This window comes from Hibiscus syriacus, unplaced genomic scaffold (genome assembly GCF_006381635.1).
Source record: "Hibiscus syriacus cultivar Baekdansim isolate YM2019G1 unplaced genomic scaffold, ASM638163v2 tig00012370_pilon, whole genome shotgun sequence".
Lineage (NCBI taxonomy): Eukaryota > Viridiplantae > Streptophyta > Magnoliopsida > Malvales > Malvaceae > Hibiscus > Hibiscus syriacus.
The window spans coordinates 541847-558407 of record NW_024062270.1 but is presented as its reverse complement, the minus strand read 5'-3'; the positions used below and the strand labels follow the sequence as shown (position 1 = coordinate 558407).

The 16561-nt window shown below is 36.0% G+C and overlaps 2 protein-coding genes and 1 pseudogene across 3 annotated transcripts; 2 read left to right on the top strand and 1 right to left on the bottom strand.

Moving 5' to 3' along the window:
• Positions 1-46: 46 nt before the first annotated feature.
• On the top strand, positions 47-1598 carry LOC120205246 (CBS domain-containing protein CBSX5-like). The gene is made up of 2 exons (XM_039205158.1): positions 47-494; positions 585-1598. Exons 1-2 carry the CDS (start codon positions 145-147, stop codon positions 1438-1440), a joined length of 1206 nt encoding a protein of 401 aa, XP_039061089.1. The 5' UTR covers positions 47-144; the 3' UTR covers positions 1441-1598.
• Positions 1599-5573: 3975 nt separating this feature from the next.
• Positions 5574-10020, bottom strand: LOC120205245 (ultraviolet-B receptor UVR8-like). 2 transcript variants are annotated; one of them, XM_039205156.1, is made up of 6 exons: positions 9638-10020; positions 8819-9028; positions 7652-7762; positions 6748-7116; positions 6555-6662; positions 5574-6112 (listed from the first exon to the last, which is right to left on the bottom strand). In XM_039205156.1, the coding sequence occupies exons 1-6, from the start codon at positions 9977-9979 to the stop codon at positions 5771-5773; spliced, it is 1482 nt and encodes a 493-aa protein (XP_039061087.1). In that variant the 5' UTR covers positions 9980-10020; the 3' UTR covers positions 5574-5770. The 2 variants fall into 2 exon arrangements, with proteins under 2 accessions (XP_039061087.1, XP_039061088.1); XM_039205157.1 differs by having other exon boundaries at positions 9659-10020.
• Positions 10021-10183: 163 nt separating this feature from the next.
• LOC120205329 lies at positions 10184-15607 on the top strand (annotated as a pseudogene).
• The last annotated feature ends 954 nt before the right edge of the window (positions 15608-16561 follow it).

Genomic DNA, 16561 nt, shown 5'->3' with positions numbered 1-16561 from the left:
CTTCAATTTTCTAAGCAACTGCATCACCTCTCTTATATAAAGCCACCCATAATCTCCGGCTTCAGCATCCATCTATGTAGAAAATCAAAAGAAAAGAAAAGAAAAGAAAACCTTTTGATTCACGCAATTTTCCTTAGCTTTTGCATGGCAGTGAGGTTATTGTCACATGAGTTGTCTGACCTGTGTCTTGGGAAGCCAGCACTGAGGTCACTTTCTCTAACATCCACCATTGCAGAAGCACTCCAGGTCTTCAAAACCTCCGATGATAACTTCCTTAGTGTCTGGAGTTGTAACCACAAACCCAGAACCAGTCAAAAGACATCTGATTTTGATGATGAGTGTCGATGTGTAGGCAAAATTTGCATCGTGGATGTGATTTGTTTTCTTTGCAGATATGAAAATTTGGTGTCACCTTCTGTTGCTTTGGAGCAGCCTGTTTCTGCACTTTTGCCTAAGATTCCAGCCCTTGTTTTGCATGTGGAACCCTCTTGCAGGTACACATAATTTCTGGATTAAAAAGTTCGTTGTCAGACTGCAAATTCATGTTTATGTTTATGTTTAGTATTTTCAATTTCGTTTTTCAGCTTGTTGGAAGTCATTGATCTTATGCTAGAAGGAGCTCAAAACCTTGTGGTGCCAATCAAAACGAAGCTGAGCAACAAGAGACCAAAGCAGCAGCAGAAGCCTTCACTTACAGTCACTAATCACAAAGGCTGTGAATTCTGCTGGTTAACGCAAGAGGATGTTATCAGATTCCTACTAAGCTCAATTGGTTTATTTTCACCGATCCCAGCTTTTTCCATCGACACACTTAACATCATAAGCCCCGAAACGCTCGCCGTCGAGTACCACTCGCCTGCCTCTGCCGCCGTTGGAGCCATCTCTCGAGCTTTGGTGGAGCAAACCTCGGTGGCCGTCGTTGACAGCGAGGGAGCCTTGATAGGCGAGATTTCACCCTTCACCTTGGCCTGCTGTGACGAGACGGTAGCGGCAGCGGTCATGACGTTGTCGTCCGGGGACCTAATGGCTTACATCGACTGCGGAGGTCCCCCGGAGGAGCTTGTCAAGGTTGTTTCTAGAAAGCTGAAGGAGAAAAACCTGATGGGGATGCTTCAACACTTCACTGTTTCAATGTCCAGTGGTGGTTTCTCATCTGCATCCTCTTCGTCCGACGAGGAATACTCGATGACCGCTCCGGTTTCGCCGCTTCCGAGGCCCGGGAGGTTGAGCAGGTCGATGAGTTATTCGGCCAGGATGGTGAGAAGATCCGAGGCAATCGTTTGCCATCCCAAGAGCTCACTTGTTGCAGTGATGATCCAAGCCATTGCTCATAGGGTGAACTACGTTTGGGTCATAGAGGATGATTGTCGCTTGGTTGGGATTGTCACATTTTCTGACATGTTGAAAGTTCTCCGGGAGAATTTTGAAACCATGGCCTGAGAATATGACCATCTTTTTGTTTCTAATAATTTTTGTTGATGCTGACAGGCAGAGCTCAGCTGAGGCAGGCAGAGGAAAGAATAAAGAAATTTGAAATATTTGATCATTTTGTCCTTTTGCAATTGTCATGTGAGATAAGGAGTTTTGGTATAATCAGATTTCATTGCGTGATTTTGCAAATCTTTTTTTTATCTAATCTTTATCTTTTTTAAGATTATCAAACAAAAAAAAGTAAGATGCAAAAGGATTTTGCCTTTACTCCATGATCTGGTTTACTCCATGATCTGGTTCAAGATTCTTCTCATGTGCTACATGTGTGTTATAAGTTTATTCATGCAACCATATGAGTATGAGACATGTACTCATACTATCCATATTCGAATATCAACAAATCTGATATTCGAACATCCATATCTGCAATCAATTTCAGATATTTACTATAATAAAAAGGGGAGTAGCCTTAAAAAGAATGAATCAGAAGATGAAAATGAATAAGTGAGCAGAAATGGGGTTGGTTTACTGGTTTCATATTTCCAAAAGACTTTGAGTGGAAGAGTTTTGAGTATTTCTCCATGATGACAGTTCATGAAGTTGCCTGCAGTCTGCAGATATATGAAGAAAAGAAGATATAAATTGGTCTTACTTTATGAAGCAGCATATTCTTGCAGGTTATGGGAAAGAAAAAGGCATGCTAATATATATATATATATATATAGTCCAAGGGTCGGACCACAATAAATCTTTTAATGATTAAAGCTTCCCCACCGCCTTCAATTGAGCTGCTTCACATCTAAAACCTTATTCTTGCAATATTATTTAGGAATCTAATTATGATTGATTAAATAGTAATTCGCCTTGATAGGTGTAATCCCTTATTTAGTGTGAGCTTGCAATAGAATGATAGTCTTGATGCCAACCACAAACTGTTTCTACTAGTATTATCAGCTAGAATAATATTTTTGGTACCAACCGAAACCTCTTATAATATACATACATACATACATACAACTTTTTTTACGTGTAAATAAACATCTATGGAGCTGAAAGTGATCGCCAGAAGCAATCAGACAAGTCAAACCAGGGTAAAAATGCTGAAATATCAAGCATCCCCACTGTTATTAAGATGGGGTTACGTTGTCTTGATCTTATACACAGCTACTTTCCCTTGGACTCTGACTAATACGGTTGAAGGTTTAGGTGCCGTTTTGAGTCATGGTCCGTGCCCACGATAGTGACAGAACTAGAGTGCGACCGTCTGGGACGAAGACTTGCGCGGGCAGCAGGTCCATGGCATTCCCATGCCCGTGACTGTTCCATGTTTTATATAGTGGCACTGGCCCTTAGGATGCAGGTGGTTTTTTCACATTATAAGCGAAGAACATAACTGCTGCTCTTTTCAGGTTTTGGATACTTTCATAATAATACCATATAAGTAGAATCCTTGGTTTCTCATTCAAGCATCTGTAATCATAGGAAATGAGATGGTCCGGAGCGACAATGTACATGTGGCAAAGAAGATCAACAAATTATAATTCCTACATTGTGTCACGGACTAAACTTTTGGGTCCATGGGCATTGGTGTAAAGGTTCACAGAAGGGGTTCAATTGCGCAGACTTTGGGCTTGTTGGGCATGGCGAGTTGGCCTGGTTCTTGGAGAATGGGCGGGTCCGTAAAGGCTCAAGTTCGTGAAGGATCAAGTCCGAGGCGTCCGAGAGAGGCGACGAGGGTGTTACATGTTCGATGGGGGCAATTTTGTCGAGGCTCGTGGATTCGGACCGAGACATGTGTGCGCAGATTTCTGTAGAAGAATAATACAGAGTGTTGGGCTTGCCCAGAACCATCAGACCTGGCCCGTTCCTTGGAAGATTCCAGAAAGAATAAAATTATCCAATAATTAAGGATTTAATTATGGATAATGTTTTATTTGAATTCAAATACCTTAGAGATAAAGTTTTGTTAAGGTAGGATTCAATGTAAGCCGTCGATGTACTTTGATCTAGACCGTTGGATCTTGAGGGCCTCAACTATAAATAGAGAGCTCCTCCCTTCATTTGTAATCATTCACTTCATTCATTCTCTTCAGAGTAATAAAACTCAGGCATTTACTCTTACTCTCTCTGAGTTCTTTCTTTCTAGCTTTCTAGCTTGCAGCTTTCTAGCCTTATCGGCTTGATCTCCTTTGTGCTTAAGCCTTTGTGGCTTGTGTTACCGATCGGGAGGGCTGAGATAGCCTCGGGAGTGTTCTTTTCCGAGTTCTTTCAAAGTGCCAAAGTGATTCAAGTCTTGGTGACTTAGAAAGTTCCCACAGCGCACGTGCTTCAGAGATCCGCTTCAACCCAGGTGGCTTGGATTAGCCCCGATTAAGTGTTATTTCCGCATTGTTGTTTAACCCTTGAGGGTTTGTTCGTCGCTTAGTGAGCCAAAGACTCACAAGGACGTGGATAAGGCTGACTTAGACGCCATTTCGACTTGGAAATCGTCTAAGTGCCGTACGAATCGTCTAGCAGAAGTCTAGCCCCGTGACAATTGCAAGAAACTTCGATTGGTTGAGAAATACTATTAACTTTAATGCGTATGAGAATTGCTAATGAAGACAAATTGGTGGTTTTGTTGGTCGTTGACGGTTCATCTCTTTTGATTTAGACGGAGAATTGTAGTAGACGGAGGATCGACTATTGGTCAATTTTCTTCTACCGAAGGATGTTGAAGATACTGTGAGGAAGAAAATGACTTGTCTAGATAAGAGTTTCAAGAGAAGAAGTCCTCACAGTTGGGACTGAGAGGTATTTATAATGACTTTAACAGTAACTGATTGTGTCATGGTTATTTGTAGGCTGATGGGCTAGACACACAGATTTGATCGTCAGATCTTGAATTTCATTTGATAAAGTCACGTTGACCTATCATAGATTTTATCTATACATTATAACTTATTCAAAGACTTATGACCAGAAAATATGAATTCTTTAGAATTCTAGTGAACAGAACTATCTATTCAAATAGAACTCTAGTGAACGAAACTATCTATTCAGATGTGTCTAAAGGGCCAGGAGTTGGTTGTTTTCGGGACATCCTTAGAAAGTATAACATGTATAATCCTTCATATATATATATATATAAGTTAAGACATCTGTGTTAGAAACATATTCATTTCCAACGTATTATTGAATTAGATAAATAAAAACCAATACGATATAATTCAATCAATATTAATAATTAATCACATGCATTTTCAAAGATGGAGATTTCAAGATAAGCAAAGGGAGATTTCAACATAAAAGGATCAAAATTTGAGATTTGTTTAACCCATGGAAACAAGTTGCATTTGAAGTCAACTTATTGTTAAATTGTGCAATAACTATTTTTTACAATCTGTTCCCAAATCCTGTTTGAAAAGAGGGAAATGTCGAAATCCCACCTAATTGTCCAAATTTTGATAGAAACACAGTTTCCACCAATAATCTCATTATATTTGTCTTCTCAGCATAACCCTGGGCAGGTTGCATAAGGACTGGAAAATGGTACCATGCCACATCCAGCAACTTCTCTTTATCAATCCAGCTGGTGCTTTTTATTTTGTTTGCAGAAAATATTCTTAACATGAAAAGGATTGATAACTGATAGACCTACTTAAATACCAAAACAACCCTTGCCCCCCCCCCTGTTTTGTTTCATGTAAAGCTAATTTTGTGGTCAACAGATGTGTAATTCTATTTTAAACCTGGTTAACTTTCCTGGAAATTTGTTTCCTGGACCTGGCTATACTTCTCATATTCTCTAAAATCTTCCATATATTTGAAGAATCACACTATCCTATGAAACATTTTGCAAAGTGTGGATTCTGGTGAAATTGAGATTCAAGTTTTCATTTGATTGAACTTCAAATGTTGAGCAGTTAAGTTGTATGACAAATAATACCTATCAATTTACCAGTTAGACATGGGGATTTGACTAGCAAGTAGTAAATTGTGACTAGAATTTTAAAATCATAGAGGTGAGACCTGTAAGTGTCGCATAATCTGAGCTACACTTATAAATTTGTTCAGTGTATAGTTTATTCTAGTGGCAAAATAGCTGTAAGAATGCAGGTGACAGAACCTCTCTAGAACAAGTAGAATTAACAAGAAGGATAGAAGCAGGGAAAACAACTGTCACGGCCTACATATTCAACTTTATAAAATAGAGTAGTTAGTATCCAGAATGCGCAGTTAAAATTCATATATAACTATACAATAATTGTTATGAGAGGGGAAAACGGTGTTTCACCTCTTAAATGGGAACACAACACATTCACTAACCTCCATAAAAGCAAATGTAATTCATTGCATCTCATCTGCTTTCTAAAAGAAGAGTTGTTTCGTCTTCCATTTCATGAATAAAAATCTCGGTAGGTTCAAGACAGCCTCTCAATGTGTCGTGACCAAGTTGTGCTCGCTCATTGTCCCCGAATCCGAACATCCTCCCCCTCTGAGTTACCACCACAGTGTGGTACAGACCTGTGCTAACCTGTGAAACGCGGTGATCTCTCAAGCAATCAAGGATTCTAGGTCTCATAATTTTGTCAGATACACCCCTATCTGGAAAACCCAGGCTGCCAAATCCCATCCACCCAAAGCCATAGACGGCACCACCATCAACCAGAACAAATGTTTTCCTCTTTCTTGCACAAACCTACATCAAATTGTAACTGTCACCATTCAATCATACAAGCAAAACATGTATTTTGATTAAACAAAACCAATAGGGTTCTTTTTGTTTCTTTCCCCAGTTAATTGAAGTTATAGGAATTGGATGTGATCACTAAAAGAGTCCAACACTACCAAATGACACCATGGGTGTTGGTAAATCAAATGAATTCTTCTAGTCTAGTGACAAATATTGTCATGACATGCATAGGAAGGTTAGAGATTACAAGCATCAACGTTAACTTCAATATGCTTATAGGACTATCGGCAAACTTTGCTACGTACTCACCATTAAATAGTATCAGCTCATAGATAGAATATTAGTCCAATTCATTAAGAGAACACTGTTCTCGGTTTTGATATAGGTCTTCTGATTCTCCCAAACATATTACTCCATAAGTAACGTTATAATGGTGGATAAGGCTAACCTGCACAGCAAGCTGACTCTTAAGGCTGACCAAGTGTTGTGGAAGAGTCTTATCAATCTCATCCCCATGGCCTAATTCACCACAGTAACCTTTTCCCCAGGTATACACCTACAACAAACATAAAAAATTGTAAAACCATAAAAAACAAGCATAATAAGAAACTACAAAGTTCAACTCAAATGCAGAGACTCACATATCCACTTGAATCAACTGCCACAACATGCTCATCACCAGCAGAGACACGAAGAACATGAATACCCTTTCTCTTAAATGTCTGGATTGCACGTGGATGGAATTCATTTTGCTGTTCCCCATGGCCAAGGCAAAAGTTAGAACCAGAGCCAAAGGAGTAGACTACTCCATTTTCAGTTACAGCTAAAACATAGCTTGGGCCAGCAGCAATCTGAACTATAGTGCCAACTCTCTCAAGTAGTTCAACTATTTTGGGGCTTGGTCGGTCTTGAGTGTCACCATGACCCAGCTGCCCATGTGTGTTAGTTCCACATGTATAAACATGCCCTTGCCTTGTAAGAAATACAGTGAAATTCAGTCCAGCAGCTACCTGAAACCATGGTAAAAGAAGATGCATCAAAATCTTACTAAATCCTTGCCATGACAATAATAATGGTCTAACTTCAAAATCAACTCATCAGATTATTGACTTAATATGTCACAAACATTGGTTTTTGATGGCTTAAACCTTTATCACCATCGAACATAAACAGTATTATTGACTTCTTCTGAACTTTATGCTAGCTTAACCATCATACTTGATAGGGCTCATGGCAATCATCAGCTTATGGAATTCAATAGTTATAGTGATGACGTAATACAGCCGGTAGCAAAAACGGAAGGCTGTTACTGTCATGAAATTTTACCATCTCCTCCTCAAATTAAGCAGGGGAAGGTAACAAAGATAACAGAGCATCAGTGATAAAAGCAACAAAAAATACAATCAATAAATAAGTTACTAATATATACATAGAGAGAATTTTAAGATCCACTTATTGAAGAACCTATACTACAAGCTGCTAAAACTATCAAGCAAAACTAGTCTTACACGTTACACAATATAATGAGGATGATATACACCATACCTGTTTACAAGGAATTCCTTTCATTGCTTCAACAAGCCTTGGTCTAAAGATGGGGCGGCTTGTATCTCTGTGCCCACAACAATAGGATGAATTGTCTCCACATGTAAAAACCTGCACAAGTTACTGGTGCCACTATGAATATGGAAATCATTTGGTAAACCAATCACAAACATACTTAAATGTTGGAAAAAGAAACATGAATTCACAAATCTGTGACCACAAAGAAAAGTGGGTGAAAAACATAAAAAAAAATAGCTGAATCGTTGGAACTTTATATGCATTGACAAGCAAGGATCAGTTAGACCATGCATAACTGCGGCATCTCTCATATGAGGAAATACGGTATAGTGCTGCACAATAAACAAGTAACATGAGCTTTGGTTCATCATGCCAAGCCAGATTAAAACTCAGCTGAGTTCATTCAACAAAGCTTTACAGTTTGACTCAAATCTGCCAATTTCAAGCTTTTCACCAGAGCAATCTAAGTACAACAAAAGGCCTGCTCGACTAATCAGTTGTCAGAGCCATCAGTGCAGGCTCATAGATGGCTATTCATACTCTAAAAGAGCTAAATATAACCAAATCAGACTCGCGAGTCATAAATTTATACATTTTTCTTTCTAGGCTAGGTTCAGCTTGCTTCTGTCCAGAATTTAATATATGAAGACCATATTGAGGTTGCAACCATTGCAAACCTTTTTATCTAAAATACCAAGAAAATGTTATTTAGGGTCCGCATTTCAATAAACTTATCATCAAATTTAGTTGATCCAAGTTATTAGGAATTGATCTCTCCATCCGTTAATAGACTAAAAAATTGCTCCTGCAAGTTATTAGGAATTGATCCCTCCATCCGTTAATAGACTAAAAAATTGCTCCAGTTTAAGAAATAAGAAACATAGGGGTTATGAATATCTGACGTTGTAACGTATTCACAACAGATTGATGTTATCAGCATTCACAATCAGGTAATATTTGTCTTTTTCATAAGTGGGTGAGACAAAAATTTAAAACCACATCGAGCACCAGCATGCATATCCAAAATTACAAAGAATTGACATCAGCTGTTAGGAAAACAAAATATTGGCTTGCTTACAAAATGCACACCTAGTATGCTATCGACCAACTAAAAAAACAAATCAAACTGAAATTAGGTAAGTAACAAACTTCTCCAGATTGCAAAACGAATGCAGCATGATTCTGAGAAGCTGACACCTGGATCACATCAGCCGGAGAAGGGAAGTTAATCCTCGTAAACGCTACACATTGTGTTGTTTCAGGACCATGTCCGAGGACACCACACAAACTGGAACCACAAGAGTACACTGATGAGTTCCTAATTAGCAATGTGTGATACCTTCCTATTGTTATCTGCATCTGTTAAACCAAACTGATTATAAGTGTCGAGTAACCACAAGTCTTTTGATGGGAATATAGGATCTATAAGAAGTAGAGTAGAGACAAAACACAATAGCTTTAAACATGCTATCAACATGAAAAAAGGAACATTATAATGAACTACCAACCCACCATGCTAAAAGCAGGCAAAAACGAAACCAAACTAAATACTGAATAATCCACTACGAAATAAGGGTAGAGTTCAGCTTAATTTCAACCGATGTGTATACTAAACATTAATTAAACCGTTGTTTTTAATACTTCTGTTACTTCAAAAATTGCTTTAAACCAATTTGATAACCAATTAAATCATAATTACTCCATATAAAACTAAAACCAGGTATCTCATCATTCAGAAAAACTAAGACATAACTTTAAATTCCTTAAGAACTACCAGTTCCTTTTACACCCAAGCACACCAACAAAAGCAAGCCATAAGAATCCAAACAGAACTAAATCTATTCTGAACCATTTCTCAAGTAAACATACAAATATCAAAGTACACGAATTTGACAATTCTAAAAGCAACTAAAATAATAATAATAATAATAATAATGATGATGATAATAAAAAAAAAGAAATAGTTACGTTGCCTGCAGAGGTTTGGACAATGTCCGAAGATTGCTCCACTGATTGCAAAAACCTCAAAACTCGCTTCCAATTCCCATCACACCGTTCAAAAGCGCTCCTTTGATTACTACAACTCATCCCGATATAAGTTTCATTCGTCGTGCATAGTTGAAACGCCGCTAAATCAACCAGCGACCTGCATTTCGTCGGATAAACACCGTGACTCCCTCCGAATGTTCTCGAAGTTAGCTCCAGCGACACTAGGTCAACGGCACTTGACCGTTTACCGGACGTCAAAATCTCCAAAATCAGATGCGACGGTAAATCATCGATAGGAAATGATCTGTTACGATCAGCCATTGAAAATTTTGATGTTCTTTAAATAAAGTGGAAACGTAACGGATTTAGGATTTTGATCAAAGCAAGAGGGGGGAAAGAAAAATCAAATTTTGAGGCGAAATCTTAAGAAAATAAAGCAGATAATAAAGAATGCATCGGAAGGGAGGAGAATTGAGAAACTCAATTGCGATTGATGCTTTGATTGGAAACTAATCATCAGATGGGATGGATCGGATAACTAGATCACTGTCGTCGGATTTCTCTTTTTTGCTTTTTGCTTTCTTTTTTAAGAAGAAAATGGAAGTGGAAATTTATCCAGGAAGTTTGTTGGAGTACTATTTTGTAAAATATTTGAAAGTAAACTACCTAAATAGTCATTATAAATTTGGAATATTTTTATTTTAGTCACTAAAAAAATTAATTTCAAGAAAAGTTTCGAGATTCAAAACTATTGAGCTACGAAGATATGTGACAATAAACCAGAACCAAAATGGATGAAGATATATAAATATATATTAATAAACAAATTTAATATTAGATTTATATATTGATCAATATGATTATATATTATTATGTCAATGTTTTTAAGTATTTTATACTTTATTTATATAAAATATATATCTAAATATAATTCTCAATCATTTGACTTTATACGTTCATATCATTGACATTTTTTACGTTCGAACTCGAAAACTCAAAAATTAAAAATGATTTATTTAATACTAAAATCACTTTAGTCATACAAAGTAATTATATTTTCAAATTATAATTTAAACAAAATCAATTAATTTAATACGAAAACTTAAACTAAATCGATAGACGGGGATCAATAAAGTCAATGGTAAGATACCAATGTGAGAGGAATCAATGATGTCTCAACACGGATGCGAAAGTTTATTATAATGACGACGTGTCGAGAGACGATTGGCTAACTGAGGTCTAAAGCATTGGAGCCGCGTATTGTGTCTGGTTTACAGCACAAAATCTATGAAAGTTTGACTTTGCTCGCTCTGTTTCGTCTCTTCGGTCGTGGATTCCTCTAGCTGTCGTCTTTCGCCCACTCTGTTCTGTCCGATAATTGATTCACTCGTGGAGTCCTAATTTTTTAAAAGTATTTTTATATATGTTAATTAAAAGCAAATATAATTTTTAAAAATATATTTAATATATAAACTATTATTTTTATTTTATTTTAATACCCAAACATTATTTTTACAAAACATATCTAACGTTTAGTTTATATTTTAATTTAGTATACTGCCTCTAAAAAATTAACATAATTATTGATATAATATTTTTTTATTTTTTTAGTAAAAAGACATCAGAGGTTCTTATACTTTTAAGAAAAAAATCAAAGTGTCCCTCGTATTATTTTTTCTCTCAATTTGGCTCTCCAACTCAAAAAATAAGTCTAATGTGACCCTTTGACTAACGCTTTTCATCGTTGACTGTTACGGTACTGACGACACAGTTTAAGGTGTTGATGTAACAGTTCATGGTATTGAAGTGACAGTTCATGGTGTTGATGTGGCAGTCCAAGTGATTGATAACGTGGCGGATAACATGACAGATGAACTTAATTGATTACTTAAACATGAAAGATAGATTGCCACGTCAGTATTGTAGGCTACCACGTCAGAACGGTGAACTGTCACATCAGCGCCATAACGGTCAAACAACGAAAAATGTTGGTCAAAAGGTCACATTGGGTGTATTTTCTAAGTTGGAAGTCCACATTGAGAGAAAAAATAATATGAGAGACACATTTTTTTAAAAAATACATAAACCTCTAATACTTTTTTCCTATTTTTTAAATAATGATGTGACATTATCTTATTTTTTTATTTACACGAAAAAATAAGGACTAATTTATCAGTGTTTTTGAAAAGTAAATTTTAAGAGTGCCACATAAAATAACTTTTAAAAATGTTGTTTAGAAGTGCTGTTTAAAATTTAAGTGTTTATGATTATCGTTAAAAAGTGAGTTTGAATACGTTGTAAACTTAAAAAATAACCTTTTCACTGGTTTAAATTAGACCCCAATTAGCTGTTAATTTCTGGGTTATTTGTTTCTAGAAGTTGGAAATATGCACAGTTTATGTTTTTGAATAATTAGAATTTTTGTGTATATTGTTTGTTCACTTTTATCAAATAAACCTTATAAGAACAATAAAACGAATGATGAAAGAGCTTTAACTGAATGTTTTAATTTCGTTTACTAAGCTTGAATTTTGTTTTCTGTTTGAAGCTTACATAGTGCCATTATACCTTTGTTTTTGCAGGGAACACCCGAGTTGTGAATCAAGAAGAGTTGGAATTTGTTAGAGAATAGCTCCAAAGCCGGATGTCAAGCAATTACAACGTAATTTTGAAGGAGAAGAAACTACTCTTATCTCTCTTAAAGGACAATGCAAAGGTATGAATTCTTCAGAAGTTAATCCTTGTGGAATTTGGATTTTTGGAAATTTCTTTTCCATTTGAGTTAAAAACTATACCTTTGATTCTGTTGTATTTTTATTACAATGTATGTGTATGAAGCAAGCTAGAGCTCATCTTCTAGACACAGAGCCTTTTGAGGATGCATTTGGACCTAAGAGAAAGAGGAGGCGCCCTAGCTGTAGACTATGTTTGAGAAGGGTCAAAGCAAACGAATATGGGGTGAACTCTACAAAGTAATAGACTCATCAGATGTTGTTGCCCAGGTCAGTTTATGTCCATCCTCTAGTCATTAGTATCTGATCTATGAAGTAAAGAACAATTCTTTAACCCACCTTGTCTCTTTTTTGATAAATTTTTGTATGTTATTACTGTTTTCTGTTCCTTCTCATGGAGCATGTCAAACAGTTTAAAAATAGGCCTGAACATAAAGATATGTTACTTTCAAATTTCAAATGTATATTTGTTAGACAATGCACAACTCCCGTGCCCTACTTTTAAGAGGAAACAATAGTAAACTAGAAATCAATGCTATTGTTTCTATTTTAAATTTTCTTTTGCATTTCAGGTTTTGGATGCCAGGGACCCACAAGGTACAAGATGTCTTCATTTAGAGAGGCATTTGAAAGAGCATCGCACACATAAACAGATGATTCTTCTGTTAAACAATGTTATTGTTAGTTGCATTTTCATGTGATTGTTACTGTTGCCATTATTATTATTATTATTATTATGTTACACAATGATGTTTTGTGTAAAACTGCTTGTTAACTGGTAATTATTATTATTCTTATGTTGCCTATTTTCAGTATGATCTGGTTCCTGCTTGGGCTACAAAAGGGTGGCTTAGAGTTCTATCCAAAGAATACCCAACCCTAGCATTCCATGCAAGTGTTAACAAGTCTTTTGGAAAGGTATCTCTATTTCAATTTATGATGCTGTTGGATTTAAAATGATAGTGGCAAAAGTGTTCACAACTTAATCTGCTTCGGTAGTTCCGTATTTAGAGGTTATAGTACGTTGTACTGCCCCTCCATCATGTCTGGAATTGGATGCCTTAAATCTTTAATCAGGACATAAGTTTCTCTTACATGCTGATATCTTAAAGTCTATTGCATTTGCAACATCTTTAGTTTTACTATTTTAATATATGTGGGTGGACTATGTGTTTATTGATCTTTTTTAGATTTTTGTTTTTGGAATTTCAATCAAATTATATTTCCATCAAATGTAGGGATCCCTTTTATCTGTGTTAAGACAATTTGCCACCTTAAAAAGTGACAAGCAAGCAATATCTGTTGGGTACCCAACGTTGGTGTTGGAAGCGTAGGTGGGTACTCGAGTAATTTATAAAACTCGCAATATTATTAATACGAGACAAAATACGTTATAACAACGTTACCTCAATATTACAACACTATAATACTAGCTGCGGCTTGTTTACAAACACAACCTCGCTATTCTAAGCTTTGTTAAGCTTTACTCAATTCTCTCATAGCTTTACTAAGCTATTTTTCGTCCTTGCTTTTCCAAGCTTTTCCTCATATACCTTCTCTTTCACTTGGCATACATTTATATTAATGCTAAAGACATATATTTATAAGGGTAATTAACCTCCTTAATGAAAGATCTAGGCATTTCCAAATTCTTCTTGTATTGTCACATGGAGTTCCTTGTCTTAATGAAATTCCCTTCCATCATCAATTGTCACATGTTTATTTTCCATGCCTAGTTCTTAAATAATTCAAGATCATGCTTCACTAATCAAGAATCTTCTACCTTTTGTCAAGTGTGTTGCCAACTTTGACAATTTCAAACTTCATGCAACTATATCATCTTGTTGTCTCTTTAATTTCTTTTCTGTTGCTAACATTGATTTTCATAATGTTCAAGAATTATCCATGCCTTGCCAGCATAAGTAGTAAAATTAGATTTGAATTCTAACATTTAGCAAGTCTTCAGTTATCGATACACTCCGCACAAAAAATGTAAAGTTTCTGATCTCTTTTTTTCGTTCTTTATTTCCTGCACTTGTACTTTGTACTGTTCTAATCCAGTATTATGGTAATATTAAGGGTGATGTACTTGTGTATTCTTATGCGTACGTCTATTTTGGATACCTTATTTTCGAATACATACCTGACCTCTTACTTTCACCTGCCCCCTTTTGTAACCTATAACTTCATGTTTCCTGTTTTCGTACATTGAGAACCTTGTATACATGTAGGCATTCATGGAAACGTTTTTCCTTTTTGGTACTCTTATGGGAAGGATGGATTCTAATGTGGTGTACTAGGGTGTAAATAATATTCTATATTTGGTTAATTCATCAATTTATTTAGGGTGCTTTAGTTCTGCTCTTTAATTTGTTTTCTTCAATTTTCTGAAGGTTAGCAAGGTTGCTCCGATCCCAGGGGAGACTAACGTGTGGCAGCATATAACAGTCACTAAAAGGATTTACTTGATTGACTGCGCTGGGGTTGTTTATCAGTAACAAAGAGCACTTGAAAAGAGCGTACAAGATAAAGGAATGGTGAGCTACTTTGTGGCTATTGTCTCCATAGATCCTTAAGATTGCTCCTATTTACATTTAGTGTTGTGCCTATTTGTTACTCTTAAATGATATAAATCATATAACAATGAAAGAGGCCCGGTTCTTTATTATATTTATTATTTGCTATTGTCAGGGAAGATGAAAATGATTTCTTACTCCAGCTATGCCAGTCAACTGGCAAACTTTTGAAGGTATGTTCTAACCTTAGGTTTCAAGCCTCTTTTTAGTTTTAAGTGATCGAGTTACCATAAATGGCTTATGTGTCTAGGGTGGAGAACCTGATTTGACGACTGGAGCGAAGATGATTCTCCACGAATGGCAGAGAGGTAGAATACCCTTCTTTGTTCCTCCACCGAAGCAAGAAGTTGGTGATTCTTCAGAGGAACCCACTGTGCATGGGATAGACACGGATGCTGTGGCTGATAATAACCAGGCTGATGCTGCGCTTAAAGCCATTGCGAATGTAATGTTGTTCCAGCAGGAGAAGAACGTGCCTGTTAAGACGACGGATCTGTTCAGTGACAATGAACTCACCGGTGAGGCTACCGACGCGGTCCCCGACAGTGATATGGTTGGTGAAGTTGAAGTCTCTGATGATGAGGTTGGAGCCAGTGGCTCAGATGAAGCATAGACTTGTTTTGGGAAGAGATCAAAGGCCTTATTTTAGATGAAGCTCAGACGAAGCATAGACAGTAGCTCAAGTGGAATAGCCACCGGAATGTTTATAATCCACCTGAGGCCGCGATCAAAACTTTGTACCAAAATGTCTGTGAATTAATTTACAATAATATTTTTATTAAAATCAATATATGTTTAGGGTAAAGTACACAAATGGCCTGCCAACAATGAGATGTTGCTTTTTTAGGTCATCAGACTATTAAAAGTTATAAAATTGTTCATTGACTATTGAAAGTTACAAAATAGTCTTATGATTATAGTGTTTTATTTTATTGAAGCCCCAACCATTAAAAATTATAAAATGCTCATCGACTTTTTATATGTTCTAAACTTGTCCTTTTTAAAAAAATTGATGATTGTCTGAGATGAACTTTAACATGTTAACCGAGATATGATAAAATATGATCTTATAACCGTTTGAGCTTTATTTTGTGGATCAAATCTCTGGTTACATTATGTCATCAGGTTAGTGATTGAAAGCAAAGGTAGTGCTAGTAAACATTATCGAAATATGATTTTAACTTATCTTAGTAGCATGTTAACATTTAACTCAGACGATCATCATTTTTTAACAAAAAAAGATAAGTTTTGAACATATGAATAGTTGACTATTTTGTAAATTTTAATAGGCAGAGAATTCAACAAAATAGCGTCCTATAATTGGGGACCATTTTGTAACTTTTAATAATTGAATGACTCAACAAAACAACGTTATTTAGTCGAGGATCATTTATATACTTTATTCTAATGTTTAATTACCCATGCCAAAATTATTTTACTTCTTCTTTTACGAAAAAATGTAAGAAGCTATTGCGACGGATGAAATAAAAGTAAAAGATAAATTAATCTGAATAAAATAAAAATGTTAAAAAGGGTAAATAATGCATTTAGTACGTTGTTTTAGCATATAAACTTTGTTGAGTTAATCGATCGAC